This window comes from Piliocolobus tephrosceles, chromosome 2 (assembly GCF_002776525.5).
Source record: "Piliocolobus tephrosceles isolate RC106 chromosome 2, ASM277652v3, whole genome shotgun sequence".
Taxonomy (NCBI): Eukaryota; Metazoa; Chordata; class Mammalia; order Primates; family Cercopithecidae; genus Piliocolobus; species Piliocolobus tephrosceles.
In genome coordinates, this window is record NC_045435.1 from 94,066,922 (window position 1) to 94,094,298 (window position 27,377).

The 27,377-nt window shown below is 46.4% G+C and overlaps 3 protein-coding genes across 11 annotated transcripts in view; 1 reads left to right on the top strand and 2 right to left on the bottom strand.

Moving 5' to 3' along the window:
• The window catches only part of NKTR (natural killer cell triggering receptor), a 50,686-nt gene extending 48,802 nt beyond the window's left edge, over positions 1-1,884 (bottom strand). For 3 of the 7 annotated variants that reach the window (XM_023231492.1, XM_023231491.1, XM_023231488.1), the window contains exons 1-2: positions 1,586-1,710; positions 1,301-1,381 (exon numbers count right to left, since the gene is read on the bottom strand). In XM_023231492.1, the coding sequence (XP_023087260.1) occupies positions 1,301-1,358 (58 nt within the window). In that variant the 5' untranslated portion in view covers positions 1,359-1,381; positions 1,586-1,710. Of the gene's footprint in view, positions 1-1,300; positions 1,382-1,585; positions 1,711-1,740; positions 1,801-1,854 lie in introns of those variants that run through there. The other 4 variants (XM_023231490.3, XM_023231489.2, XM_023231493.1 and 1 more) reach the window with 4 other exon arrangements.
• Positions 1,885-13,912: 12,028 nt separating this feature from the next.
• On the bottom strand, positions 13,913-25,376 carry SS18L2 (SS18 like 2). The gene is made up of 4 exons (XM_023231487.2): positions 25,254-25,376; positions 17,963-18,120; positions 17,326-17,402; positions 13,913-14,490 (listed from the first exon to the last, which is right to left on the bottom strand). The coding sequence occupies exons 2-4, from the start codon at positions 18,029-18,031 to the stop codon at positions 14,403-14,405; spliced, it is 234 nt and encodes a 77-aa protein (XP_023087255.1). The 5' UTR covers positions 18,032-18,120; positions 25,254-25,376; the 3' UTR covers positions 13,913-14,402.
• The window catches only part of SEC22C (SEC22 homolog C, vesicle trafficking protein), a 35,616-nt gene continuing 33,089 nt past the window's right edge, over positions 24,851-27,377 (top strand). Inside the window, exon 1 of one of the 3 annotated variants that reach the window (XM_023231485.3) lies at positions 24,851-25,039. The gene's annotated coding sequence lies outside the window, so the exon portion shown is untranslated. Of the gene's footprint in view, positions 25,040-25,216; positions 25,367-27,377 lie in introns of those variants that run through there. The other 2 variants (XM_026454877.1, XM_023231484.1) reach the window with 2 other exon arrangements.

The following is a 27,377-nucleotide window of genomic DNA, read 5'->3' on the forward strand; positions in this document are numbered from 1 at the left end:
CATGGCCGGGCGCGGTGGCTCAAGCCTGTAATCCCAGCACTTTGGGAGGCCGAGTCGGGCGGATCACGAGGTCAGCAGATCGAGACCATCCTGGCTAACACGGTGAAACCCCGTCTCTACTAAACAATACAAAAAACTAGCCGGGCGAGGTGGCGGGCGCCTGTAGTCCCAGCCACTCGAGAGGCTGAAGCAGGAGAATGGAGTGAACCCGGGAGGCGGAGCTTGCAGTGAGCTGAGATCCGGCCACTGCACTCCAGCCTGGGCGACAGAGACTCTGTCTCAAAAAAAAAAAAAAAAAAAAAAAAACATGGCTCACTTCATCTCTTTCGGATAGCTGCTTAAATGTCATCTTCTCAAAATGGCCTTGTCTGACCAACTTATTAAAATAGTATCCCAACTACAAGTCATTGTTTTTTTCCTAGTTGTCTGTCTTCCCCCCAATAGAATATAAACCATAAAAGGAAGAGTGGCCTTAGTTTTATGCGCTGCTCTATCTCCAGACCCTAGAACAGTAGCAGGCTCTCATAAGAATATGCAGAACAAGATGTTGCACAGACAGTATATATATATGCCTCCAATTAAAACTTCTGTCACAGATAACAAAAAAACCTAAGAAAACAGTTTGAAACCCTGCACGCTCTGGTACTTAAAATGAAGTAACTATGCTTTAGAAGGAAATCTTTCATTTTCAAAAAAATACACTTTAACAAATGGCTGGATTCCCAAAAGACAAAACAGTAATGCTAAGTGCATGCATGCTGCAATTCTGCTGATACAGAACGCTCTGGTTTATCACAAAAGACGTTCATTAAGCCATTTTCCCAGGAACCACGAAATTCTAGCTAAAGATTCTTAAGGAAAAATAGAGGTAGCGTTAACATTAAAGTAGTGATGTATCGTGATTAGGAAACACACATTTCCTACTAGTTGAAACTTCATAGCACCAAGCAAGATAACCGGAAATCGGATCAGGAGTGTCTGCCCCACGGAGACACTGGGAGAGAAAAAGTCTCTCAAAGAACTGCACCTCCTTTTCTTGGCGCCAGGCTGGCTACGAGGACTCAGTCCGGAGATGCAGGGGGCGGTGTGGGGTTTGGGAGGAAGAGGCCCGGACTGCGAGTTTGGGGTGTGCCCAGGCCACCTTCCTCTCCCACTGATTTTCTCTCAAGAGAAAATGGAAAGTTGACTGCGCCTCCTACCCGCTCCCAAAAAGGACGGGGGGAGGGTCGCTGAGGGTAGACCCCTCCCCTTCGCCAAGGCAGGCCTCGGCCCCAGCAGCGCTCCCCAGTCTCCAGCTCACCCGGCTCCCGGTTGATCTCGATGTCGAAGTGGCACTGCGGCCGGTCCTGCGCCCCCATCGCGACCGAGGTGGCGTCAAGAGCTGGGAGAGAGGGGGAGGAAAGCGGTCAGGGCAGGGGCGAGGGTGGGGCGAGGGCAGGGGCGAGGGCGGGGCTGAGACGAAGTCCGCGCCACGGTGCCTCACACCAGCCCGTCGCAACAGCGCAGGAAGCGAAGACTAGGCCCCCTCCCGCCCCAGGCCTCGCGGCTCCCACGCAGCGCGTACGCATGCGGGCGAGCTCTTCACCTGGCTGGCCTCCAGCCTGAGCGGGTCCCAGAGAGCAGAGGAGAAAGCACTACCACTTGCAGCCAGACCCCAAAGCCGCTAACGGAACGCCACCTCCTCCCCCGGGCCCGGCCTCCCAATGCCACGCTAAATACCGCGAGAGTCGGAACAAATACCGCGAGAGTACAGTCTAGATGGGGGTGGTCAACCGAAGGTGGTGGCAGCGGGGGCGCACGCACGGGGGCGTGTCTGGGGAGCTCTCGAGGAACCTCCAGCCAACGCTCCTATACCTGCGCGCTCCCTGTTTGCCCCCGGCTTTGAAGTGAGTCGCCCAATGTGGAAGCCGTGGCTGCGCCTGCGCCCTCCGTCTCGTCCGGCTGTGAGCTTCTGCGGTATTTTCGGATACCGCGAGACTTCCCTGCTTCTGGGCGCTGTGAAGGAACTGAGTGAATTGAGGCTTTGAGTTTTCGTTAGCCAAGACGTCGTGTCACTCTTGTTCTTGTTGGCCGGGGGTGGTTATGTCCGTGTCCTACTGTTAGGTCTTTTAGGCTGAGGAATGTGTTCCTTCCCGCTTTGGCACCAGCGTCACTGGCACCGTTTCTGTTCTGTGCTTACTGGCCAGTCTGCATCTTTTCTGAAGTTTCAGTTCCAGTCTTCTGCGCGTTTTTAAATCTGGTTCTTCGTGTTTAACAGCTCTGGATACAAATGTTTTGTTAGATAGATATATGTATGTTCTGAATAAAAATCTTTTGTTACATAAATGATTGCGAAGTCTTTCTCCCAATCTGGGCCTGTCGTTTCCTTGTTTTGAGTATGTTTTTGGCAAAGAGGTTTTTAATTCTGGTGAAGTCAATTGGTCAGTTTTATGTTTTATGGTTTGTGCTTTTTCTGTGTTAGGAAATCTCTGCCTACCTCAAGTTCGTGACGATATTCTGTGTTCTCATATATGTTTTACATAGTCTTTTACGTGTAAGTCTATGATCTAATAGCATTAATTTTTGCTTATGTTGTCAAGTGTCATATTTTCCTATCGGGATATACAGTCGTTCCATTACCATTTGTTAAAAAGACTCTTATACATTGAATTACCTTAGCCTTGTGACCATATATGTGTGGGTCTATTTCTGGATTTTTGTTCCAATGATCTGTGTATCAGTACCACACTATCGTTTTAAGTTTTTTAACTATAAAATATACATTACATTAAAGTTGGCATTTTAACCATTTTTAAGTGTACAGTTCACTGGCATTAATTGTATTTCACACGGTTGTGCAGCCCTCAGTACCGACCATCCATCCACAGAACATTTTCCATCTTGCAAAACTGAAACTCTGTATCCATTAAACAGTAACTCCCCATTTCCCTCTTTTCCCAAGTTCCTGGCAGCCACCTTTCTACTTTCTCTCTGTAAATTTGTCTACTCTAGTATTTGCCTACTCATACTTGAGTAGAATCATACAATATTTGTTCTTTTAGGCTCCGCGCGGTGGCTCACTCCTGTAATCCCTGCACTCTGGGAGGCCGAGGCGAGTGGATCACCTGAGGTCAGGAGTTTGAGACCAGCCTGGCCAACATGATGAAACCCCATCTCTACTAAAAATACAAAAAATTAGCAGGACGTGGTGGCGGGCACCTGTAATCCCAGCTACTCAGGAGGCTGAGGCAGAAGAATCGCTTGAACCCGGAAGGCGGAGATTGCAGTGAGCCGGGATCGCGCCACTGCACTCCAGCCTGGGCAACAACAGCGAAACTGTCTCAAAAAAAAAAAAAAAAAAAAAAATTCTTTTGTGACTGGGTGATTTCACTTAGCATGTCTTCCATTTCATCCATGTTGTAGCATGTCAGAACTTCCTTTTTTGAGGCTGAATAATATTCCATTGCATGTATATATCATATTTTGTCTATCCATTCATGTGTCAGTGGATATTTAGATTGCTTCTAGCTTTTGGCTATTGTAAATAGTGCTATTATGAGCGTGCGTGTACAAATACCTTTTTGAAACCTGCTTTCAATTATTTTTTGTATATGCCCAGAAATAGAATCACTGGATCATAAACTAATTCAATTTAAGATTTGTCCAGGAATTACCATACTATTTTCCATAGCTGCAGTATTTTACGTTTCCATCAGCAATGCACAAAGGTTCCAGTTTTTCCACATCGTCACCAACACTTGTTATTTTTTGGTTTTCTTTATTGCCATCCTAATGGATGTGAAGTGGCACACTTTTAATTACTGTAGTTTTATAGTAAGTTTGGAAATTGGGCTCACTTAGATTGGGTGTCCAATCTTTTGGTTTACCTGGGCCACATTGGAAGAATTGTCTTCAGCCACACATAAAATACACTAACACTAAAGATAGCCAATGAGCTTAAAATCGCAACAAAATCTCATAATATTTTTTGAAAATTTATGAATTTGTGTTGGGCTGCACCCAAAGTTGTCCTGGGCCACATGTGGCCCATGGACGGCAGGCTGGACAAGCTTGACTTAGATCATTTCCGATCTGTTTCTGCACCTATGTCATCTTTTTTTTTTTTTGAGACAAAGTCTCACTCTGTCACCCAGGTTGGAGTGCAGTGGCGCGATCTTGGCTCACTGCAACCTCAACCTCCTGAGATCAAGCAATTCTCCTGCGTCAGCCTGCAGGGTAGCTGGGACTACAGGCACGCGCCACCACGCCTAGCTAATTTTTTTGTATTTTTAGTAGAGACAGGGTTTCACTATGTTGGCCAGGCTGGTCTCGATCTCCTGACCTTGTGGTCTGCCCGCGTTGGCCTCCCAAAGTGCTGGTATTACAGGGGTGAGTCACCGTGCCCCGCCACCTATGTCACCTTTTTAAAGTGCAGTCAAACCTTTGGTACTTCACACCATCACAGAAGTGCTATGGTTTGTTAGAGCTTGCCCATCCTACCTCCCTGAGAGTCCAGTGTGTCTATTAGAGGAGCAGTCTCTAGGCTGAATTAAGAAGCTAGCGGTCTTGGATCTGATTTGCTGACAGTTAAGGTTTGAACAGTATGAAATGTACATGCCTCTCTGGAGATGAAATAGTTTGATAAAGCTAACTTTCAAACATGGATTCATGAAAGGAAAGGATGGAGAGCACTGCCCAGCTTTGTAATGACTGTGTTCAGGACAGCAGGCTTCAATGTAAGTAGGTTTTAGAGCTCAGGAACGAGACATTTAATTTGGGATGTACTTAAAGAACTTTAATCCTGAAATTCGTTCTTATCTTGACATTCCAATAATTCTCATCTTTCTGCCACTGGTTATGTGACCTGAGACAAATCACTTTGGTCTCTCAGAAGTTTACTTTCTTCACCTCTAAAATAAATGAGATAAAATATCTCCTTTCTAAGGTCCTGCCTCTCTCAAAGATTATTTTATTCTGTCCTGTGATTTGAAATTGTATTTTAGATGATTCGAAGATAAAGTATGCAATTTGGTCTGTGCTTAAGGTGAAGAAACTACTGGGACAAGGCAGGCCTAGGGCTAGTATCAACCAAAGGGACTGACACCTCCCCCATCTCTTCCAAGAGTGGTAGAAAGTTGGTATCCAAAGAGTTTACAAACTCAGACTTAATTTATCTATGATTTACCATGAAGGAGAACGAGTGGTAGTACGAATTTTCAGGTAATGATTCTGGGTGTTTAGCCTTTTAGAGTGTGATAACGCCAGCAATTGGAACTCCAGGGGCTAGGACTCTGGAAAACAATCAAGAATGTTAGTGGGGAAACAGACAAAATAACTTCCTAGAAAATAGAAATGATCAAAATTGACTCAAAAGAAATAGAAGTCCTGCATAAACCAATAATCACTGAAGACATTGAATTAGTAATCCCAAATCTCCAGACAACTGTGGAAGACATTTTGAGACAAATGGGAAATTTGATTATGGTCTAGATGTTAGATGAGACCAAAGAAGTATATTTAATTTTGTTAGATGTGATAATGAAATTTTGATTATGTAAGAATATGTGGTGTGGTGGTTCTCACCAGTAATGCCAGCAATTTGGGAGGCCAAAGCAGAGGATCACTTGAGCCCAGGAGTTAGAGACCAGCAACATAGTGAGACCCTGTCTCTGCAAAAAATTTAAACACTAGCTGGGCATGGTGGCACACACCTTTATTCTCAACTTCTCAGGAGGCTGAGATGAGAAAATTGCTTGAGCCAGGAGTTGAAGCCTTCATTGAGCTGTAATTGTACCACTGCACACCAGCCTGGACGACAGATTTAGACCCTATCTCCACCACTGCACGCCAGCCTGGACGACAGATTTAGACCCTATCTCTAAAATGTAAAAATAAAAAAGAGAAATGTCTTTGTCCTCTTGTCCTTGTTTTTTTTTTTTTTTTTTTGGAGATGGAGTCTCGCTCTGTCACCAGGCTGGAGTGCAAGGGCACGATCTCAGCATACTTTGCAACCTCCGCCTCCTGGGTTAAAGCAATTCCCCTGCCTCAGCCTCCAAAGTAGCTGGGACTACAGGCGTGCACCACCATGCCGGGCTAATTTTTTGTATTTCAGTAGAGACAAGGTTTCACCATGTTGGCCAGGATGGTCTTGATCTCCTGACCTCGTGATCCGCCCGCCTTGGCCTCCCAAAGTTCTGGGATTACAGGTGTGAGCCACCGCGCCCAGCCATCCTTGGTTTTTCAGAGATGCATACTGATGTATATAGGAATGAAAACACATGACATCTGGGATTTGCTTGCAAATACTTTCCCTCTCCCCCAGAGGGCCATCTTGCCCACGAATGATTAAAGGTAGTTTTGGCACCACATGAGTAAAATTTATTTAGATAAATTCCTTTACATTCTTTTGTACCTACTCTAAGTTATTTACTCAAGGTAAGGATTAGGCTACCTTCAGCCAGATCTATTACTGCAGCTTATGCAAATTCCCCTGGCCTTCCAAGAAGGTTTGGGTCTATTTGTTATAACTATCTTTAATTTTTTTCCCACCAGCCTGACTGAACTCCCACAATGAGAGAACTTGGATCTCATCAAATTCATATGATAAAACCACTGCAATAACCACTTCTTGTGAAATAGGGTCCTTACTCATTTAATAGTGACCCTATTTGTTTGTTGATTTCATCCCTTAAATTCTGCTTTGAATCCTTGGCTCTTACTGTTTTTCTGGAAATCACCTTTGCCAAGCAGATTGGGTTTGGGTAAACATTTTTCAAATGCCATGATGCTGGTGAAAGCCATATTGGCTGAGCCAGTCCGTCTGAGATTAGTGCCCTTATAAAAGAGACCCAGGGGCTAAGCCTGGCAGTTCACGCCTTTAACCCTAGCACTTTGGGAGGCCAAGGACCAAGGATAACTTGAAGCCAGGAGTTCGAGACCAGCCTGGGCAGCAAAGTGAGCCCTCATCTCTACAAAAATTTAAAAAATTAGACAGGTGTGGTGGCACACACCTGTAGTCCCAGCTACTTGGGAGGCTAAGAGGGGAGGATCACTTCAGCCCAGGAGTTTGAGATTACAGTGAGCTGGGATCGCACCACTGTGCTCCAGCCTGGGCGACCGAAGGAGGCTTTGTCTCAAAAACAACAAATAAATGAGACACCCAGAAGAAGCCCCCTCACCCCATCTGCCCCATGGGGTTACAACGAAAAGATGGCTGTCTGTGAACCAGGAAATGGGCTCCCAAGGACACCAAATTTGCTGGGGCCCTGATTGTGGACTTCCCAACCTTCACAGCTATAAGAAATAAAGTTCTGTTGTTTATAAGCCACCCAGCTTACAGTATTTTATTACAGTGTGCAAAGGGACTAAGACAGGAAGCGATCCTAAGAAACTACATTCAGAGAGTGAGGAGGTGAAAAAAAGGATGATAACCAATGCAGGTGTGCTATTAACCAGCTACCACAGTTGCTGATTGGAACGTAATCCTGCTAGGGAACTCTGGGAACACATACAGAAGAAACATGTCAGGATTATCCCACCTGAGGATATCTCTTGAGAGTCCCTGGTTGAGAGATGCTCCCAGGGGTGATAATCATTAGGTTCTTCTGGCCTGCTACACGTGGGCAAAGCAGACTTCCAGTTTTAGGAAAATATCCTCAGGAATAGGGATGCAATATGGACAGCTGGGATTCAGCTGGAGCACAGTTAGAGGAATAAAGTTCAGTTGAGTTAAAGTTCAATAAATGGCCGGGCGCGGTGGCTCAAGCCTGTAATCCCAGCACTTTGGGAGGCCGAGACGGGCGGATCACAAGGTCAGGAGATCGAGACCATCCTGGCTAACACGGTGAAACCCCGTCTCTACTAAAAATACAAAAAACTAGCCGGGCGAGGTGGCGGGCGCCTGTAGTCCCAGCTACTCCGGAGGCTGAGGCAAGAGAATGGCGTGAACCCGGGAGGCGGAGTTTGCAGTGAGCTGAGATCCGGCCACTGCACTCCAGCCTGGGCGACAGAGCAAGACTCTGTCTCAAAAAAAAAAAAAAAAAAAAAAAGTTCAATAAATGAAAGTGAAATGCTGATAGCTTCTGCCACAACTGGCAAGTCATTTTGTTGTTTGCAAACAAGGGAGTGCTTAGGAATGGAGAAACGCAGACGTTTTCTGACCTACAGGAAGCACTTGATAATTTCCATGTGGAATTCCTGCAGCCTCCATGTCTGGATGATTGTTCAGGGATTTCTGGGCTTGCATGGTGCCCTGTCTGTGCCAGGGTGTGAGTCTTTTTTTATCTTGCCAGTCTTAGGAGCTCCCTTATAGTAGGGCCCAGTGCCCTCCCTCCTTAATTTCCTCACAGTAGAGCCAAGCTCAGGGCCTGGTCAAATGAGGATTCACGTTATAATTGAATCGATGACCACATAGGTGAATATTACTCTATAAATGGACTCGAGAGAGAGAGAAAAAAAACAGTTGTAATGAAGGATATTTGCTTAGCTCTTGCCTCTGCCTGCATGGCTAGTTCCGTTGATGGTCATGTGTCAGGTTCCTTGTTGTTCATGTCTCAGCCGCAGTGTTACCTCCTCAGGTCATCCCTTACTCTGTAATTTAAAGTAGTCACACAAACACTCCTCAACGTGTCATCCTGTTACAATTCTCTTTAAAGCACCTCTAATTTTTTTTTTTTTTTTTTTTTTTGAGATAGAGCCTCGCTCTATCGCCCAGGCTGGAGTGCAATGGCGCGATCTCGGCTCACTGAAAGCTCCGGTCCCAGGTTCACGCCATTCTCCTGCCTCAGCCTCCCAAGTACCTGGGACTACAGGCGCACGCTGCCATGCCTGGCTAATTTTTTGTATTTTTAGTAGAAACCGGGTTTCACCGTTTTAGCCAGGATGGTCTCGATCTCCTGACCTCGTGATCCGCCTGCCTCGGCCTCCCAAAGTGCTGGGATTACAGACATGAGCCACTGCACCTGGCCAGCACTTCTATTAATAATAAAAATATATATATATATATATTTATAGGCTAGGTGTGGTGGCTTAAGCCTATAATTGCAGCACTTTGGGAGGCCAAGGCAGGTGGATCACTTGAGGTCAGGAGTTCAAGACCAGCCTGGCCAATATGGTGAAACCTCGTCTCTACTAAAAATACGAAAATTAGCCAGGTGTGGAGGCGCATACCTGTAGTCCCCACTACTTGGGAGGCTGAGGTGGGAGAATTGCTTGAACCCGGGAGGCAGAGGTTGCAGTGAGCCAAGATCATGCCACTACACTCCAGCCTGGGCGACAGTGAGACCCAGTCTCGGGAAAATAAAATAATTAATTAATTAATTAATTAATTTTTGGACATAGGCTCTCACTCTGTTTCTCAGGCTGGAGTGTAGTGGTGCAATCATAGCTCACTGCAGCCTTGAACTCCTGCCTCAGCCTCTTAACTAGGTGGGACTGCTGGTCCCCACCACCACACTAGGCTAATTCTTTTTAAAATTCTTTTGTAGAGATAGAGTCTCTCTATGTTGCCCAGGCTGGTCTCAAACTCCTGGGTCAAGCAATCCACCCACCACAGCCTCCCAAAGTGCCTGAATTACAGGCATGAGCCACTGTGTTCAGCTCTGCAAAGCACTTATTACTATGTGAAGCTGTCCTTATTTATACTTCATTGTCTGCCTCCCTCCCAGCAAGAATAAAGGTTCCATGAGAGCAGGGGCATTGTCTGGCTTCCTCACCATGGTGTTCTTTTTACATAGTAGTCAATCAATAAATATTTGTCGAATTACCTAAACACAACAGAAATGAAAACCACCTCCCCTTGGATTTAAGAAGGAAGGAGAAAGTCCTAGTGACTCAACAGAACATCCAGATTCCAGTAGGATCTGTGGGACTTTCACTGGGAACACAGATGACAGATTAACAAACTTCGTAAAATTGCTTTATTCAAATGGAATAGATTCAAAACATTATATGTATAAGAGAATAATGATAAAATGAAGACAGTATGTACCCAGTGTAAGAAGTATACCTGGCCAACCAGGCACGGTGGTTAACACCTGTAATTGCAGCACTTTGAGAGACTAAGGCGCATGGATCACTTGAGGTCAGGAGTTCAACACCAGCCTGGCAACCCCGTCTCTACAAAAACACAAAAATTAGCCAGGTGTGGTGGCACGTAGCCGTAGTCCCAGCTACTCAGGAGGCTGAGACAGGAGAATCGCTTGAAACTGGGAGGTGGAGGTTGCAGTGAGTCGAGATCACGCCACTGCACTCTAGCCTGGGAGACACAGCGAAGCTCCTTCTCAAAAAAAAAAAAAAAAGGAAAAGAAAAGAAAAAGAAAAAAAAATATACTCAGATCACCTTCAGTAACAGAGGTGTATTGCAAAGGTTTAGGGGCACATGAGATAGCACTGATCACTTCCTCTCTAGCCTTATCATTACCAGGAGTCCCGAGAGGTCAAACTGAGATGTCAAGAGGCCTCATGAGGAAGTGGAAAAATAGCTTAACATTTTGTGGAATACAACTTGATCTCAAATTATCTGATCTCTTTGTTTTAGCTGTCATATCCTCACCTCATGAGAGTGATAACGGCAGAAATCACCACTCTTGCAACTCCTAAGAGGTAAGCTTGGAAACCCAAAAGAGAACAGGCTGAGACCTCGTGTGGGCTGTTGGGAGATCAGTTGGACCCCACAGGTTAGAGATGGGCTCAGACAGGCTGAGTAGAGGCTCAACTCTTTTTTTTTTTTTTTTTTTTTTTTTTTTGAGACGGAGTCTTGCTCTGTCGCCCAGGCTGGAGTGCAGTGGCCGGATCTCAGCTCACTGCAAGCTCCGCCTCCCGGGTTTACGCCATTCTCCTGCCTCAGCCTCCCGAGTAGCTGGGACTACAGGCGCCCGCCACCTCGCCCGGCTAGTTTTTTGTATTTTTAGTAGAGACGGGGTCTCACCGTGTTAGCCAGGATGGTCTCGATCTCCTGACCTCGTGATCCGCCCGTCTCAGCCTCCCAAAGTGCTGGGATTACAGGCTTGAGCCACCGCGCCCGGCTAGAGGCTCAACTCTTGAAGCAGGAGGTCCTCTGAGAAGGGAAAGTGGTTAACTGAATCTGCTCACAGACTATTCAAGTTTGGTGTTTGGTTGGGTTTTTGTTTTTAAATCAACTTTCACAGTGCTGTTGATTCCTGGGTCCTTCAAGAGGGATGGCAAATGCTTGTGCTTCAGGCTGCCTCTGAAGCAAATAGCTGGAGATGGGCTGGAGTCCAGATAGCTTGCTGGCCTGCATCAGTTTCACCAAGGTGTCTCCCCAGGGAGGGGCCCTCTGGAGTGAAGGGCAGGCTGTGGCTAAAGCAGCTTGGCTGTTCTCAGAGGCTTCTGATTTGCCCTGATTCAGTCCTCTGCCTGCAGACTAAACATCATTACAAAAGACAAAGGGAGGGGAACATAGCAGGTCACAAACCCCCTTTCCACTGGAGGAGAGCTGGGCTTTGTCTTCAAGGCTGCTTCCCCTCCCACGCAGGAAGCTGCTCTTAACTGCCAGGCCCCACTGGCTTGCTCAGAGCCCAGCAGAGGAGCCTCTGGTGCTAACACAGACCGCCCCACCATCCTGCCCTGCCCTGCCTGCCTCTGATACGTGCTGCAGCCAATAGAGAAGGTTCCTGCAAGGTCACATCACCTTGTGCTGGCAGCAGCCAACCTTGGGGGCCTGCTTTGCACCTTTTCACTTTCTTATCTTCTCTGACATCTAGGGACCCACATGGCCACAAATGCTGCTTGTTAGTACAGGGGAGCTAGCTCCCCTGCAGGCAACTCCCAACCAGTGTCTCTCAGGTAGACAGTTCTAGAACATTCTAAATGCTTCTCAGAGGATCCCACAGAACTGAGCCCCTATTGCTTACTGGAGTGACCTCAGTAACACTCTTTTAGTGGCTTTTCCTCCCCGTCTTAATCTCCCTACTGCCTTACTCATGCTTCCTGAAATCATCTCCCAAATAAAACTACCTGCTCCCAAGGCCTTGTCTCAGGCTCTGCTTTAGGGAAAACCCAAACTGAAACATCAGCCCCTGCTCACTTTCTAGCCAGTGCTAGTCTGATGGCCTCGTCCCAGTGTCTATGTGTGCCAGGCTCTAGGTAAACAACTCAAGCTGCCTCATAAAGGGGACAGCTCCTATTCAACTCCAGCTGATGGCTACCCTGTGGATCTGCAAGTCCAGCATTACTAGAAATCCAGACTTTAATGGGAAATCCTCTTTTTTAAAAAAAATTATTATTTTTCTAGAGATGGAGTGTCCCTGGGTTGCCCAGGCTGGTCTCAATTCCTGGGATCAAGTGATCCTCCCGCCTCAGCTTCCCAAAGTGTTGGCATTACAGGCATGAGCCATCATGCCGGCCCCTCTTATTTTTAGTTATCAACTAACTCAAAATTTAAAACACTGCATAGCCCAAACACATCTGCTGACCAGATCAGGCCCATGAGCAGCCCACTTGTGCCAGCTGGTATAGAAGATGGTATCAACCCCATGAACAGTGGAGGAGGAAGACTACAAATGGGCTAAAACCATAGGATAGCAGATTGGGTGAAGGAGCAAAGAAACAAGCTCCCTCTCAGATCTGAAAGGGCCTACAAAGAGCCAGAGCTGGCCGGGCACAGTGGCTCATGCCTATAATCCCAGCACTTTGGGAGGCTGAGGCAGGTGGATCATCTGAGGTAAGGAGTTACAGACCAGCCCTGCTAACATGGTGAAACCCTGTCTCTACTGAAAACACAAAATTAGCTGGGCATGGTGGCACGTGCCTGTAATCCCAGCTACTTGGGAGGCTGAGGCAGGAGAATTGCTTGAACTTGGGAGGTAGAGGTTGCAGTGAGCTGAAATTGCGCCATTGCACTCTGACAGAGCAAGATTCCGTTTAAAAAAAAAAAAAAACTGAAAAAAAAAACCCAAAAAGGAAAAACAAAAAAGAAAGAGCCAGAGCCCTCAGATAACACATCAGCGCTAACACAGATTAACATGTGCCCAGTTCTCAGCCACATTATCTTAATCTCACAATCTCAGGAGGCAGATGCTATTTTCATTATCCTCACTTTAGTAGTGAGGAAACAGAGCTTTCAGAGGTTAAGGGATAGAGCTGGCATTCAAAATGAGTTATCTCTTCACTATTTACATGTATTTTATTTACAGTTGCCCTAGGTTGCAACCCTTGACTCCAAAAAAAAGGAGCAGGACCTGGACTTCTAATTTTGGATATATTTACAAGAATCTCTTGCCTCATCTTTCAGATATATCTCCAAGAGTGAAAGTTGTTTATAGAATACAGCTAATAAAGTCAGAAAGAATGATAAATTAGAAAATCCTCATTATGTAATCTCTAATTAATTACCAGATCAAAGCTGGGTGGATCATAATTTAAGTGAAAGGCTGGTTGGGAACTTGAAAATAAATCAGGTCACTCCTTATGTGATGCAAAAGCAAGTACTTATCACCTTCTAGTATATTCCTGCTAAAAATATTAGAACACGAGTCTGCATGAGCCTCTAGATCTACTAGTTTACAGGAAAAAGTGGATGATAGTGACACATGGTTAACAAAACTACAGAGATACAACTGTATGTAGAACATGAGAAAATTCTAGGGTAAACACCTAGTTCTTTCAACAAATAAATAAAGAAAGGAACTATTAAGTATTCTTTAAGTGACTTAAAGGAACATCAACAAAATACAATGTGTGAATCTTGTTTGGATTCTGGTTCAGATAAATCAACAAAAAGACTATCTGATAACTGAAGAAAATTAAACATCTATTATCAGATGATATTAGACAATAACTAGAAATCACTATTCATTTTGTTGGCAATGATAATAGCATTGTTGTTATATACCTTACAGTTAAGTCCTCAAAGTTATTCTTGAAAACCAAATGGAATACTTATTACATGAAAACATCTATACCTCCACATCAGTATTTTATAGAAAAATAAGCTTTATTTCAAAGCAATCTGAAAACAGCAGTCAGGGGACCACATTTGCAAACTGGTAGGAAGGAGCATACAGTTACATGTCCATTTAGCAAGGTCTCAAGTCAGGAGTCTCACCAATTCCTGCCCAATACCTACTCAGTTTCCTCTTCAGGTTGAAACTAAAAAGTAGACTTGAACATCCCAGTGATGTCTTTGTTATCCAAACATGCTCCAAGTTTAGGAAAGAGGACACCTGGGCTCAACTTATTGAGGGATTTGCTTAATTATTTAAAAAATATTTACATTGAGAATACAGTTGAAGTTAGGAGCTTTCTTCACATTTTCACATTTTTTGAAAGAGCCACGGAGGTTTCATTCATGTTTTAACCAGTTGAGTTGATAAAGGTCCTGTCTCCATTTTGTAAGAGATGGATTACATTCAATTACTCCTCACAACAGCCAAATGGAAGATTATTCTATTGCTTTTGAAAGATTATTCCATTGCCTTTGAAGTGCTGGTTGGACTGGCATCTGCAATGGTAGCCAAATAAATGAGATTTCTATGTAACACATGCTGGTACCTATGGGCAAAAAAAAAAAAACAGGCAAAAATCAGAGGCTTGTTTTTACCGACCATGAACAAAAAACTGGAAAATAATTTACCCACTCTAGTGGAATGGCTCATCTACTAACTGGATGACTCACTGTTATCAACCTTCTTGTTTAACATATTTAAGGAAAATATAGTCAGATTCTCACCCATTCTCACTGATTACTTTCATAGCTACCATCATTTCTTGCTTGGACTATTGCAGTAGACACCTAGTCTCCCAGATCTATCTATCTTTGCACCCTACTTTATTCTCCACACAACAGTCTGAGAGATCATTGTACAATTTAAATCAAGATCATGTTACATGTTGTTACATGTCTATTCAAAACCTTCCAAAGGCTCCCATCTCATTCAGAGTAAAGGTGAGCTGTTCTTGTGTCCTAATAAGGCCCTACATGATTGGGGTCTCCAGTACCCCTCTGATCTCATCTCTTATGGCTATACCTTTGTTAACTGAATACTGGCCACAGTGGCCTCCTTCCTGTGACTTGAAGATATCCAGCACACTCCTACTTGGGAGCTTTTCCACCTGATGCTTTCTCTGTCTTACTTATCTCACTATGCCTTACTACTGCATAGCTGGCTCCCTTACCCCAGGTCTCTACTCAAATATCACCTTATCAGACATACCATGTATAAAATAGCACTCCTCCCCCGACTTACTCTGCTTTATTCTTATTCAAAGCACTCATTATTATGGGCCTAATTATACATTTTCTTATAGATTCTAGAGTCTAGAATGTCAGCTCTGTGAGTGCAGAGCTAGTATCTGTTTTACTACGGATTTCCCAGAGTCTGAAACTGTGCCTGGTACCAGGAGTGCAGTTGTCCCTTGGTATCCACAGGGGATTGGTTCCAGGACACCTCCCTCCTCCCCTTAAATATCGAAATCCGAGGATGCTCAAGCTCAAGTCCCTTATATAAAATGGCATAGTATTTGTAATATAACCTACACACATCCTCCCATATCATATACTTATTTATTGAGATGGAGTCTTGCTCTGTCGCCCAGGCTAGAGTGCAGTGGGGTGATCTTGGCTCGCTGCAACCTCCAACTCCCGAGTTCAAGTTAAAGCAATTCTCCTGCCTTGGCCTCCCAGGTAGATGGGATTACAGGCACACACCACCATGCCTGGCTAATTTTTGTATTTTTAGTTTTTAGTAGAGACGGGGTTTTGCCATGTTGGCCAAGCTGGTCTTGAACTCCTGACCTCAGATGATCTGCCTGCCTTGGCCTCCCAAAGTACTGGGAATACAGGTGTGAGCCACCACACCTGGCTCACATACTTTAAATACTCTCTAGATTACTTATAATACCTAATACAATTTAAATGCCATATAACTAGTTGTTATACTATATTGTTTTTTATTGTTGTGTTGCTATTTTTTATTGTTTTGTGCTCCCCAATATTTTTGAAATGCAATGCAGAACCCATGGATACAGAGGACCAACTGTACTTATAAAATATCTGTTCAACAACTTCAAGAAGGGACAAAACATTTTCATGATCAACATAAGTTTATAGGGGAGTATAGTTCTTCACCCAGAAAAATAAATCAGACAAGGGGTCAGAAAGCATGGCCCTGTGCAATTGAAAAATCCCACTAGGAGATTTTGATAACTTTCTTACCCTTGGGTTGCGAATTACTGTACCAAATGGAAGGTTTTGCAACCATTTTTCATATAGAAAAAGGAGAAGGTATTTATTATAAACTTTTAAAAACCAAATTACCAAATGCCAGAGTCAGATGTAAAGATTAACCCAAAAATTGGTATCTCTACTATTCTATTAAGGTATTCAGTGAGGGACTGTAGGTACTTTTTCTAGGGGGTAGGGATTGTGAAACATCTTCAGTAACAATGAAATAATATATTTTTCTATAAGAAATGGGCATAAGGCCGGGAGCAGTGGCTCATGCCTGTAATTCCAACACTTTGGGAGGTTGAGGCAGGTGGATCATCTGAGGTCAGGAGTTTGAGACCATCCTGGCCAACATGGTGAAACCCCGTCTCTACTAAAAATACAAAAATTAGCAGGGCATGATGGCACACGCCTGTAGTCCCAGCTACTCGGGAGGCTGAGGCACGAGAATTGCTTAAACCTCGGAGGTGGAGGTTGCAGTGGACCGTGATTGCACCACTGCACTCCAGCCTGGGCGACAGAGGAAGACTCTGTCTCAAAAATAAATAAATAAATAAAAAATAACGAAAAGAAAAAAATGGGCATAATACCTGGAGTAGATTCGGAAAAGAGACTCAGATTCTATTTTCTCTCATTTTGGTATCTGCTTAGGGAGTGCATTAAACTATGATGCAGAATTCACCTTTGACTGAACTCGGAAATCCTTTGTCTTTGTGTGTGTGTCACTAACAGACTGATGGGAAGTTAGAAATGAGAGGGAGCTTAGCAGTCAAATGGCCTGACCCCTTCACTTAACAGAGAAAGGATGAGGCGGGGATCCAAGATGAGAAAGGGGCCATGGCTCCAATCTCCTGAGCCTAGTTTTCTGTGTGCTCCCACCCCCATCCCTGTTGTCATCAGCTGGCATAGCTTTGAGTGAAGGAGGTTTTGCAGTGAGAATAATTCACGTTTTGAAGAAAGAGCCACGTCTGACCCCAGGCTCCACAGTGTACTTGTATGCTCTTAGGCAGGTTAGCAAACTCTTTGGGGCTCTCTTTCCTCAGTTCGAAGAGGGGCTTAACTGCGATCAATCACCCAAGACTCTTAGTTCGAGAAAGCACCATATCATACAGGCTTTCCCTCTACCCACAGGTGAGGCGCCCGGGGGCGGAGGCACTTACTGGACGCACTCGTTCCCCCGGCCCTTGTTCTGATACTCCACAATACAGCGGATCAGCTGGTCATTCTCCTCAAGGAGCTGAAAGATCAGAGAAAGAAAGGGTCAGTGCAGGCCGGGGGCAGTGGCTCACGCCTGTAATCCTAGCACTTTGGGAGGCCGAGCTGCGTGGATCACGAGGTCAGGAGTTCGAGACTAGCCTGGCCAACACGGTGAAACCCCGTACTAAAAATACAAAAATTAGCCGGGCGTGGCGCACTCCTGTAATCCCAGCTACCCAAGAGGCTGAGGCAGGTGAATCGCTTGAACCCGGGAGGCGGAGGTTGCAGTGAGCCGAGATGACGCCACTGCACTTCAGCCTGGACAACAGAACGAGACAACGTCTCGAAAAAAAAAAAAAAAAAAAAAGAGAAAGGGTTAGTGCAGTGTGACGTCTGGACGGCGGGGGACAGAACCCCATGCCGGGCTATCCTGCCCCGGCGCCTGTGCTGATTTTGTGCCCATCTCACCCCGCACCCCGGCTGCTCAGCACCCTTCACAGTCAGCTGGGAGGCCGCTCACCACAGGATGCTTCTCGCACCCCGTGGCCACTCGGGATCCCGACTTCTTCTCTTCGCCCGCCCGCCCGCGTGGATGCTTACCCGCTGGATAGTCTCTTGATTGACTTCCGCCTTGCCCCTCAGCCAGTCCGGTACGAAAGCCACCGACATCCCGAGGAACCTCCCGAACCACGACCGCCAAGCGACTCGACCCACGAAAGGTGGGGCCTACGCTGTCGACGTTGATTGGATGCTCCCGCCTACAGGGCGAGAGACAGAAGGGACGTCATTTGTGACTGGACGCGCAGGAGCGACACTCAGCGCCTTCCTCGATCCCCGCCCCCAGAACACCGGGACCGGTTACGTATCCTTTGCGCTTGCGCAGTCTGGAGAGGGAAACTTGTGGGTCGGGGCTGGGTCTACTGTTGACCTACCTGGCCTGAGCACCTCCAGTGTTAGGCTGTGCATGGTTTTTTTTTTTTTTTTTTTTGAGATGGAGTCTCGCTGTGTCGCCCAGGCTGGAGTGCAGTGGCGCGATCTCGGCTCACTGCAAGCTCCGCCTCCCGGGTTCAAGCCATTCTCCTGCCTCAGCCTCCCGAGTAGCTGGGACTACAGGTGCCCGCCACCACGCCTGGCTAATTTTTTTTTTTGGTAGAAACGGGGTTTCACCATGTTAGCCAGGATGGTCTCGATCTCCTAACCTTGTGATCCTCCCCACTCCGCCTCCCAAAGTGCTGGGTGTGCATGCTTAATCTATCTGCAGAAGTGGCTTGCTCGGCATCACACAGCATGTCTGGAACCCAGATATATGGCTTCAAATCCACTGTCCTCTCTACATCACTCTGGTGTCTCCAGGTCTGCATCTGGAGCATGAACATTGACTATGGCATTGTCTCCTGCCAGGCCAAATCTGCAGGGCCAGGAAAACTCTGGTATTAGTTTTACTCTTTCCTGAAGGAGAAATTCACGTTTTTTCCACATAGCCTAGACTTATTTGGGGCAGGAATAATGTTTATTAGGTTGGCAACCCTAAAAAGCACTGGTATTTTCTCCATTTTACAGATGAGGAAACAGGTTAAGTAACTTGCCCATGGTTCCTTAGCAAAGCCAGTCTCTGAATACGGGCAGTCTGGCTTTAGAACTCTCACCCTTAACAACCCGGGACTGCCCAGGCACCATACTGCAAAGGTGGTGTGCCGCAAGATGCAAGGAGGGAGCTGGACATACCCTCTTGGGCCACATGGTTACTCCTGGTGATCACTAAAACTGAACTGGTTGTAGTCTTCTAGACCAGTGGTCCCCAGCCTTTTTGGTACCAGGAACTGGTTTCGTGGAAGACAATTTTTCTTGTCTTCCACGGGGTTGGGGGTGGTTTTGGTGTGAAACTGTTTTACCTCACATCAGCAGGCATTTAGATTCTCATTAGGAGTATGCAACCTAGATCTCTCGCAAGTACAGTTCACAATAGGGTCCATGCTGCTGTAAGAATCTAATGCCCCCGCTGATCCTAATGCCCCCCTGCTGATCTGCCTCTGCTCACCTCCTGCTGTGTGGTACGGGTCCCCTGTTCTAGCCATCCGTGGTGGATGTGGTAACAAGATTCATTTTCCCTGGAGTGAGCACTTCATTTAGGAGGGAGATCTTGGGAGCCTACTCCTAAAAAGGGGAGCTCCCTAGAGCTTTATTCCCCTGAATGGTGGCCCTGATCCTGAGCAAGCTCATCTGCTTTACTGGGCTTTCTTTCCACAACCCCTTTATTCAAACCTGTGAAAAGGCAGCTTTCATCCCATTTCTTTTCTTTTCTTTTTTTTTGAGACAGAGTCTCACTCTGTCACCCAGGCTGGAGTGCAGTGGTGTGATCTTGGCTCATTGCAACCTCTGCCTCCGGGGCTCAAGCGATTCTCCTGCCTCAGCTTCCTGAGTAGCTGGGATTACAGGTGCCTGCCACCACACCTGGCTAATTTTTTTTTGTATCTTTAGTAGAGATGGGGTTTCGCCATGTTGGTCAGGCTGGTCTTGAACTCCTGACCTCGTGATCCGCCCGCTTTGGCCTCCCAAAGTGCTGGGATTACAGGTGTGAGCTACCGCACCCCGCCTGCTTTCATCCCATTTCAGAGAGAGGTAAACCCGGTGAGAGAAGTGCGGTAACCCCTGAGCTGGGGCGGACTCAGGACTTCCTGGTTACCAAGCCTGCACTGTTAACTCTGCATCAGGCTTCCTCCTCAGGAAAATTCCCCAAAGCTTTCAGAGAAACAAAGTGGGCAGAAAAAGAACCATCACGAGCAGGATGTAGGTCTTGCTTAGTTTCACTCAGCCCTATTCCTGTTAAGACAAGTAAGGAATGACAATAACATGAAATGGCCCAGACAACAATCCTCCCACCTCTGAAAGCTTCCCTGGGATTACGGGCATGAACCACCATGCCCGGCCCATACTTTTGTTCATAAAGTTTAAGTGACTTGCTTACCAATCTTATGCAAAATTCCATGTAATTTATGTAATACTATATAACATAATGCTACATATAGTATGTATATATACACACAAAGATCTGTCCTGGGTATTAAGTATCTTATCTCTAGGCTTTATGTTTATGGCTCTGAAATGGAGGGAACTGGGACATACATGTTTTGAGGAATAAAGTGAATGGGTTTTGTTTTTTTTGTTTGTTTTTGTTTTGTTTTGAGATAAAGTCTCACTCTGTTGCTCAAGCTGGAGTGCAGTGGTGCAATCTCAGCTCACTGTAACCTCCATCTCCCAGGTTCAAGAAATTCTCCTGCCTCAGCCTCCCGAGTAGTCTGGGACTATGGGCAAGCGCCACCATGCCCAGCTAATTTTTTTGTATTTTTAGTAGAGACGGGGTTTCACTATGTTGGCCAGGCTGGTCTTGAACTCCTGACCTCATGATCCATCTGCCTTGGCCTCCCAAAGTGCTGGGATTACAGGCGTGAGCCATCCTGCCTGGCCCCGGTTTTTGTTGTTGTTGTTGTTATTGTTTGAGACAGAGTTTCACTCTTGTTGCCCAGGCTGGAGTACAATGGTGCAATCTCAGCTCACTGCAACCTCCACCTCCTGGGTTCAAGCAATTCTCCTGCCTCAGCCTCCCAAGTAGCCGGCATTTCAGGCATGCACCACCACGCCCAGCTAATTTTGTGTTTTTAGTAGAGATGGGGGTTTTACCATGTTGGTCAGGCTGGCCTCGAACTCCTGACCTCAGGTGAACCACCCACCTTGGCCTCCCAAAATGCTGAGATTACAGGTGTGAGCCACCAAGCCTGGCCTAAAGCGAAGGTTTTGAGTGCAGTTTATAGAAGGAATTGATTGTTTTTTGTTTTTTTGAGACGGAGTCTTGCTGTGTCGCCCAGGCTTGAGTGCAGTGGCATGACCTCGGCTCACTGCAAGCTCCGCCTCCTGGGTTTACACCATTCTCCTGCCTCAGCCTCCCGAGTAGCTGGGACTACAGGCGCTCGCCATCAAGCCCAGCTAATTTTTTTTTTTTTTTTTTTTTTAGTAGAGACAGGGTTTCAGTGTGTTAGCCAGGATGGTCTTGATCTCCTGACCTCGTGATCTGCCTGCCTCGGCCTTCCAAAGTGCTGGGATTACAGGCATGAGCCACCAGGCCCGGCCTGATTGGTTTTTTTTAACATCATTAAAGTTTCTTTCTTTTTTTTTTTTTTTTTGAGACGGAGTCTCGCTTTGTCGCCCAGGCTGCAGTGCAGTGGCCAGATCTCAGCTCACTGCAAGCTCTGCCTCCCGGGTTCACGCCATTCTCCTGCCTCAGCCTCCCGAGTAGCTGGGACTACAGGTGTCTGCCACCTCGCCCGGCTAGTTTTTTGTTTTTTGTTTTTTTTTTTTCAGACGGAGTCTCTGTCACCCGGGCTGGAGTGCAGTGGTGCGATCTCGGCTCACTGCAAGCTCCGCCTCCCGGGTTTACGCCATTCTCCTGCCTCAGCCTCCCGAGTAGCTGGGACTACAGGCTCCCACCACCTCGCCCGGCTAGTTGTTTGTATTTTTTGGTAGAGAGGGGGTTTCACCGTGTAGGCCAGGATGGGCTCGATCTCCTGACCTCGTGATCCACCGTCTCGGCCTCCCAAAGTGCTGGGATTACAGGCTTGAGCCACCGCGCCCGGCCGTTTTCTGTATTTTTTAGTAGAGACGGGGTTTCACGGTGTTAGCCAGGATGGTCTCGATCTCCTGACCTCGTGATCCGCCCGTATCGGCCTCCCAGAGTGCTGGGATTACAGGCTTCAGCCACCGCGCCTGGCCACATCATTAAAGTTTCTATCAGGTAAAAAAAGAAAAAACGAGATGGTGTTAGGGTGAGGCAGGTGGTATAGGGGACCAACCTGTTCCAGCCTACAGGGAAAGCCCTCCAGAAGAAAAGTTTTATAAAGGCAGTATAAAGGCAAAGTGGAGGTTAAGCAGGACACTGGTATCCAGATTCTGTACTCTCCTAGGAGCAATGGGAGCCATGTATGGTTTTAGGCGAATGAATGATGAAGCCTGAGATGCATTTAGAGTTTTATTGGCTGTAACATGGTGAAAGTTAGGGAAGACACCCAGATGAGAAACAAAAAGAACAGTGACAAGGCTGCTACAAGAAGGCAGGCCAGAGATAGTGGGAGCAATGAGAAAAGAAGTGTACGCATTTGAGAGGCATTGGAAGTAGACTTGGCAGGCCTTAGTGATCGAGTGGGGAGGGATAGAAAAGGGAAATTAGGGATGCCTTCTGGGGTTCTGGGTTAAGCAACTGAGAAAGTGGTGATGCCCCTTATGGAGGCAGGGAACAGTGGGGGAGACGCTGGACTGGAAATGAAGGTGATAAATTCAGTTGTGGAAATGTATAGTGTGAGGTGATATCAAATGATGTGGAGGCTTGTGGCTGACTATTTGGGGCTGAAACTCAGGGACAAAGACTAGGCTGGAGATACAGCTTTGAGAAACATCACTTGTAGAAACTGACTGGAACTATGCAGTGGATAAGACTGCCTAAGGAGAATGTGATAGTTTCTCTTATGACAGAGGAAAAGAAGCTGCAATGGAGACTGAGGGAAGAAAGAGACTAGAGATATAGGGAGAGGAAAACCAGGAGAGAGGGGGTTATGGCTTTTTTTTTTTTTTTAAACAGTGACTGAAAAGGACAGACAGGACAGCAATGACAAATGCTGTTGAAAGGTCAAGGAAGGGCTGGGTGCGGTGGCTCACACCTATAACCCCAGCACTTTGGGAGGCCGAGGTAGGCAGATCATTTGAGGTCAGAAGTTTGAGACCAGTCTGGCTAACATGATGAAACCCTGTCTCTACTAAAAATACAAAAATTAGCCAGGCATGGTGGCACGTGCCTGTAGTCCCGGCTACTTGGGAGGCTAAGGCTGGAGAATCGTTTGAACTCAGAACCAGGGAAGCTGAATGGTGTATCTCCCAGTTCAAGGCCCAAGCCGGGAGAACCTGAGGAACCACTGGTACAAGTCTTGGAGTCCAAAGGCTCAATAGTTGCTAAATGAATACATGGATGGACTCTACTACCTAATCTCCTGGAGTTAGGAGATTAGGGGAACCTGGAGTTCTGATGCCAAGAGCAGAAGAGGGGTGTCCCAACTCCAGAACAGAGAATTTGCCTTTCCTCTGCCTTTTTGTTCTTTCTATTAGATGGTGCCTGCCCATATTGGATGAGGACAGATCTTCCTTACTCAGTGCATTGATTCAAATGCCAATATCTCCTGAGAACACCCTCATAGACATACCCAGAAATAATGTTCCCCCAGGAATCTGAGTATCTTTTAACCTAGTCAGGTTGACATAAAAAACGAATCATTGCAAAATCCTAACCAAGTCTCAAAGGTGCCTCAAATTCAACTTGTCTAAGATGGAGCTCAAGATCCATTTTATCTCCTCTTCCAGTGTTCTCCATATCTGTGAATCCCTCCACCATCCATCCATTTATCCAAGGCTGAACAGTGGCCTCATCCTTGAAGCTACTTCATCGCCCCTTCACATCCAACTCATCACCAAGTCCTATTGATTTTGCTCCTGTATTTCTCTGCAGCCTGCTCAGATCTCTTTTTCTTCACTCTCACACCAGTCCACACTCCAGCTCCATTCTCTCTTGCTCAGATGACTGCACTGGCTCCCAGGCAAATACCATCATAGCTTTATTGAGATTTCTCCATTTTGATTTGCACTTTAGCAGCCAAAGTGAATTTTATAAAATGCAATTTTGATCAGTGTTCCGCGGTCCTAAACTTTCCACTATGGCCCATAAGATCCTACATGGTCTGGCCCCTTCCTTCTATTCGCTCTAGTGGATCTCACTCTACTCCTTTACTCTCTAAACTCCGAGTTTCTTTTCTTTTTTGGTAAAATGTACATAACCACTTTTAAGTGTGCAGATCTGTGGCATTTGGTACATTCACATTGTTGTGCGATCATCACTACTAACCATTTCCAGAACTGTTTCATCTTCTCCAGCTGAAATTCTGTATCTATTAAGCACTAACTTTCCATTACCCCCTTTCTGGGTTTCTTTTCATCCCTCAAAGGAGCTCTGCTGCCTTCCACAGAGTCCTTATATACATGCTGATCTCTCCATCTGAAACACACTTCCTCTCCCCTTTGCCTAGTTAGCCTCCTGTGGTTCCCAACACCAGCCTAGAAGCTTCTGTAAATTCTCTCAAAACCCCTTCTCCTCCCTGAAGAACAATTTGTATTTATACAGGTGTTTGATTGTTTGAAGGGTGCTCTCACCCCGCCCTCCTCTCTTAACATAGTTTTTCCTGTCAGGAATTCCTCGCTTTGTCCACAAGCCCTGGCACACAGCAGGTGCGCAATCCTTGCTAAACGAATAAATGGACGGACTCTGCTACCTAATATCCTTCCACCCGGTCATCCACTTGTGGGTGCCTCCGCCCCCAGCTTGGGGTGTGTCCCTCTGGGTCGGACTTTGGCGCCCTATCCAGGCTGGCAGTAGGTTGTGCTCTTTGGTTTGCCTATGTCGGGCCTCCAGCCCAGCCGCGCGGACCGCAGAACACACGCCCCGGGCGTATCACACTGTCACGCGGAGCCTCCCCGCCTCCAGACGTCAGTCCGGTTGCTACCCCGGCAGGAATCGAGCTTATAGCACGAAGGCTCCTTCTCACCTCCGGACGTGAGAATTACAGGCTTGGACCTCAAACCGCCGCGGTGAGAGCCGGGAGGTGGGAAGAAAGTTGTGAGACGCGCGTCCCCGTCACGCTCCCTCTCAGTTTGGGTCGTCGCCCTTTAACAACCACTACAGTCGCGCCTTCGCCGGGACGGGGGCTGTGGAGGCGCGCCGGGATTGGTCGGTTTGGGTGCGGGTGTCGCTTAGCAGCAGCGAATGGGGGCTCAAGGCTCGCGCACGCGCACTACCGCCTACCTGCGCCTGGGCCGCCGGTGACCTGGGCCGGGTCCGCCCGGTCGGCTAAGGTTGCTGAGGAGGCGGCGGGTAGCTGGCGGGCGCCGACTTCCGAAGGCCGCCGTCGGGGCGAGGTGAGGGCTGAAGGGCGGAGGCGGGTGCCGCAACCCGTTAGCAGAGAGCAGGCGGGTTAGGGTGTGGCGCAGGGCGGGCCCAGAGGTGGAGGCGGCCCAGGGCCAGCCCCGCCCTCAGGCCCGGCCTTGACCATGGGGCTCCCCACGGGGCTTCCCTCGGCTTCTTGGAGTCCTTTGTCCCCTTTCTCCCGCCAGCCTCTCCCTGGACCCCGGGGGCACCCAAGACACGCGACTGCGGGAACCCTGGGCTGACAGATGGGCGCCGAGGGCTTCTCCCAGTTGGAAGAGATGGGGAGTGAGAGAGGGGACGACTGTTTCTTTAACCATTCACGAATCTCACATCAGAGCATTGTTTAATCTGAATAGCAAACTTCCCTTAGCATGCCAGTGTTATAAGACTTTAAATATTGGATACACTGAACCAACTTTTCAGAGCACTGGGTGTAGGACGTTCCGTTACAGGTTTTGTGTTCATTACAGATTTACACATGTACCTCCAGAGCCAGAAGGATAAAGCACTTGGGGAAAAATTAGGTTTGTAGAAATCAAAGCCACGAAAGACTTGCCAGTGTGGAAAGTAATTGGTGAAATTTGTGACATGGTCAGAAAAGAATACAGCTCAGAACCAACATAGAGGATGATATTTAATTACATTTTGCAGAGGAGAGTTGATCCCGCTAAAGATAATTTTAGTAAAATGAGAAATGGAAGCAACTGGAAATTGTTTAACGTTGCTAGATAGAATTAAATAAACAAATAGAGTTTCCTCTGGAAAGTACATTTTGGACAATGTTGTTAATAGCTCTGATATAAGTGTTTGTACTTGCAACAGAAGCCATCTTGGAGTCTCAGTGTTTTTTTATTCTTAGAATAACTTAGAAATCAACTATATTCAAAAAGTAACATGGTCAGAGAGAGGACAACCTGACTTCAAGGTAATACAGTGGATAAAGAGCAGTTGTAACAAGTGTAATCTCAGGCTTCTTCGTCTACCAACAGGTCTCTGATGAGCTTATTAGTGCTCTAAGGAGAAGAAATTATTTTAGAGAAAGGGAGTAGCTGTAATCCCCAAGGTTGGATTTATAGAAGAAGGATGTGGTGGAAAGATCGTCAGCTTTAGAATATTTGAAGTAAGGAAGTGTGGGTTCAATCTGGCTCTACCTCTTGAGCCTTAGAGCTGCAGTTTTCCCACCTAGCCAGTGTAGATTATGTCTACCTTATAGTTACAAGCATTTAATAACATTATCAGTGTAAAAGGCCCTATCAAGTTTAGTTCCCTACCCTTCTCAGTTCCTAACAAATGACAAAACTGACCTCTACCCTCCTGTTCACTCCATCCCCAAGCAACTTGGAGCCTTAATAGAATCTACAAATTTGGTAACCAGTTCTCAAGTCCTGTGGCTGAAGGTGAATTCAGTAAGGGTGACACAACTCAGTTTTGTCTTCTGTATTGTGTATTTGAGTCTTCTGTATTCTGTATATACTTTATGGTGAACACTTTGTGTTTGAATATTTGTGTGCCAAATGAACCCTGTTTTGTCTAAATTCCTATTTTGCAAGGTGCAGTCATCTCTCTCTTTCTCTCTTTCTTTCTGTTTCTCTCTCTCAGCCTCTCCCTCTCTCAGTGTGTGTGGTAGGGGCTTGAGGAGGGGTTAAGGGTAAAAGGTGGAAGAAAAAGCAGAAACAAGGGTAGCCTGCAGCATAGGCACAAAGTCTTTGTTGATAGAACAGAGATAATATATGGCATGAGCAATTTACAAACATGCTGGGAAGAGGATTTAGGAAATAAGGGAGTCAAATTAAAATATATTTTTATAAAACTAAGAACACGGATGCTGTGTATTTGATTACTACTTTACTCTACTTTTAGACAAATGTCATCTGTATAAACCTTTCTCTTTTTCTCTCCAAGTACAGATTTATTGTGGAAAAGTGTTCAAACTGTAGATCAGAATTATGGCAAGGGATCTGTAAACCTGCATTTCTTGTTTCAGTGAGCAACAATAAGGTA

What these genes read in the sequence shown, in the direction of transcription:
- SS18L2 (XM_023231487.2), bottom strand. Translation starts at nt 18,031, where the DNA reads ATGTCGGTGGCTTTCGTACCGGACTGGCTGAGGGGCAAGGCGGAAGTC. An exon ending in ATCAAGAGACTATCCAGCGG is followed by an intron (nt 17,403 to 17,962) that starts GTAAGCATCCAC and finishes CTGATCTTTCAG; the next exon opens with CTCCTTGAGGAGAATGACCA. An exon ending in CGGGGGAACGAGTGCGTCCA is followed by an intron (nt 14,491 to 17,325) that starts GTAAGTGCCTCC and finishes TTTTGCCCATAG; the next exon opens with GTACCAGCATGTGTTACATA.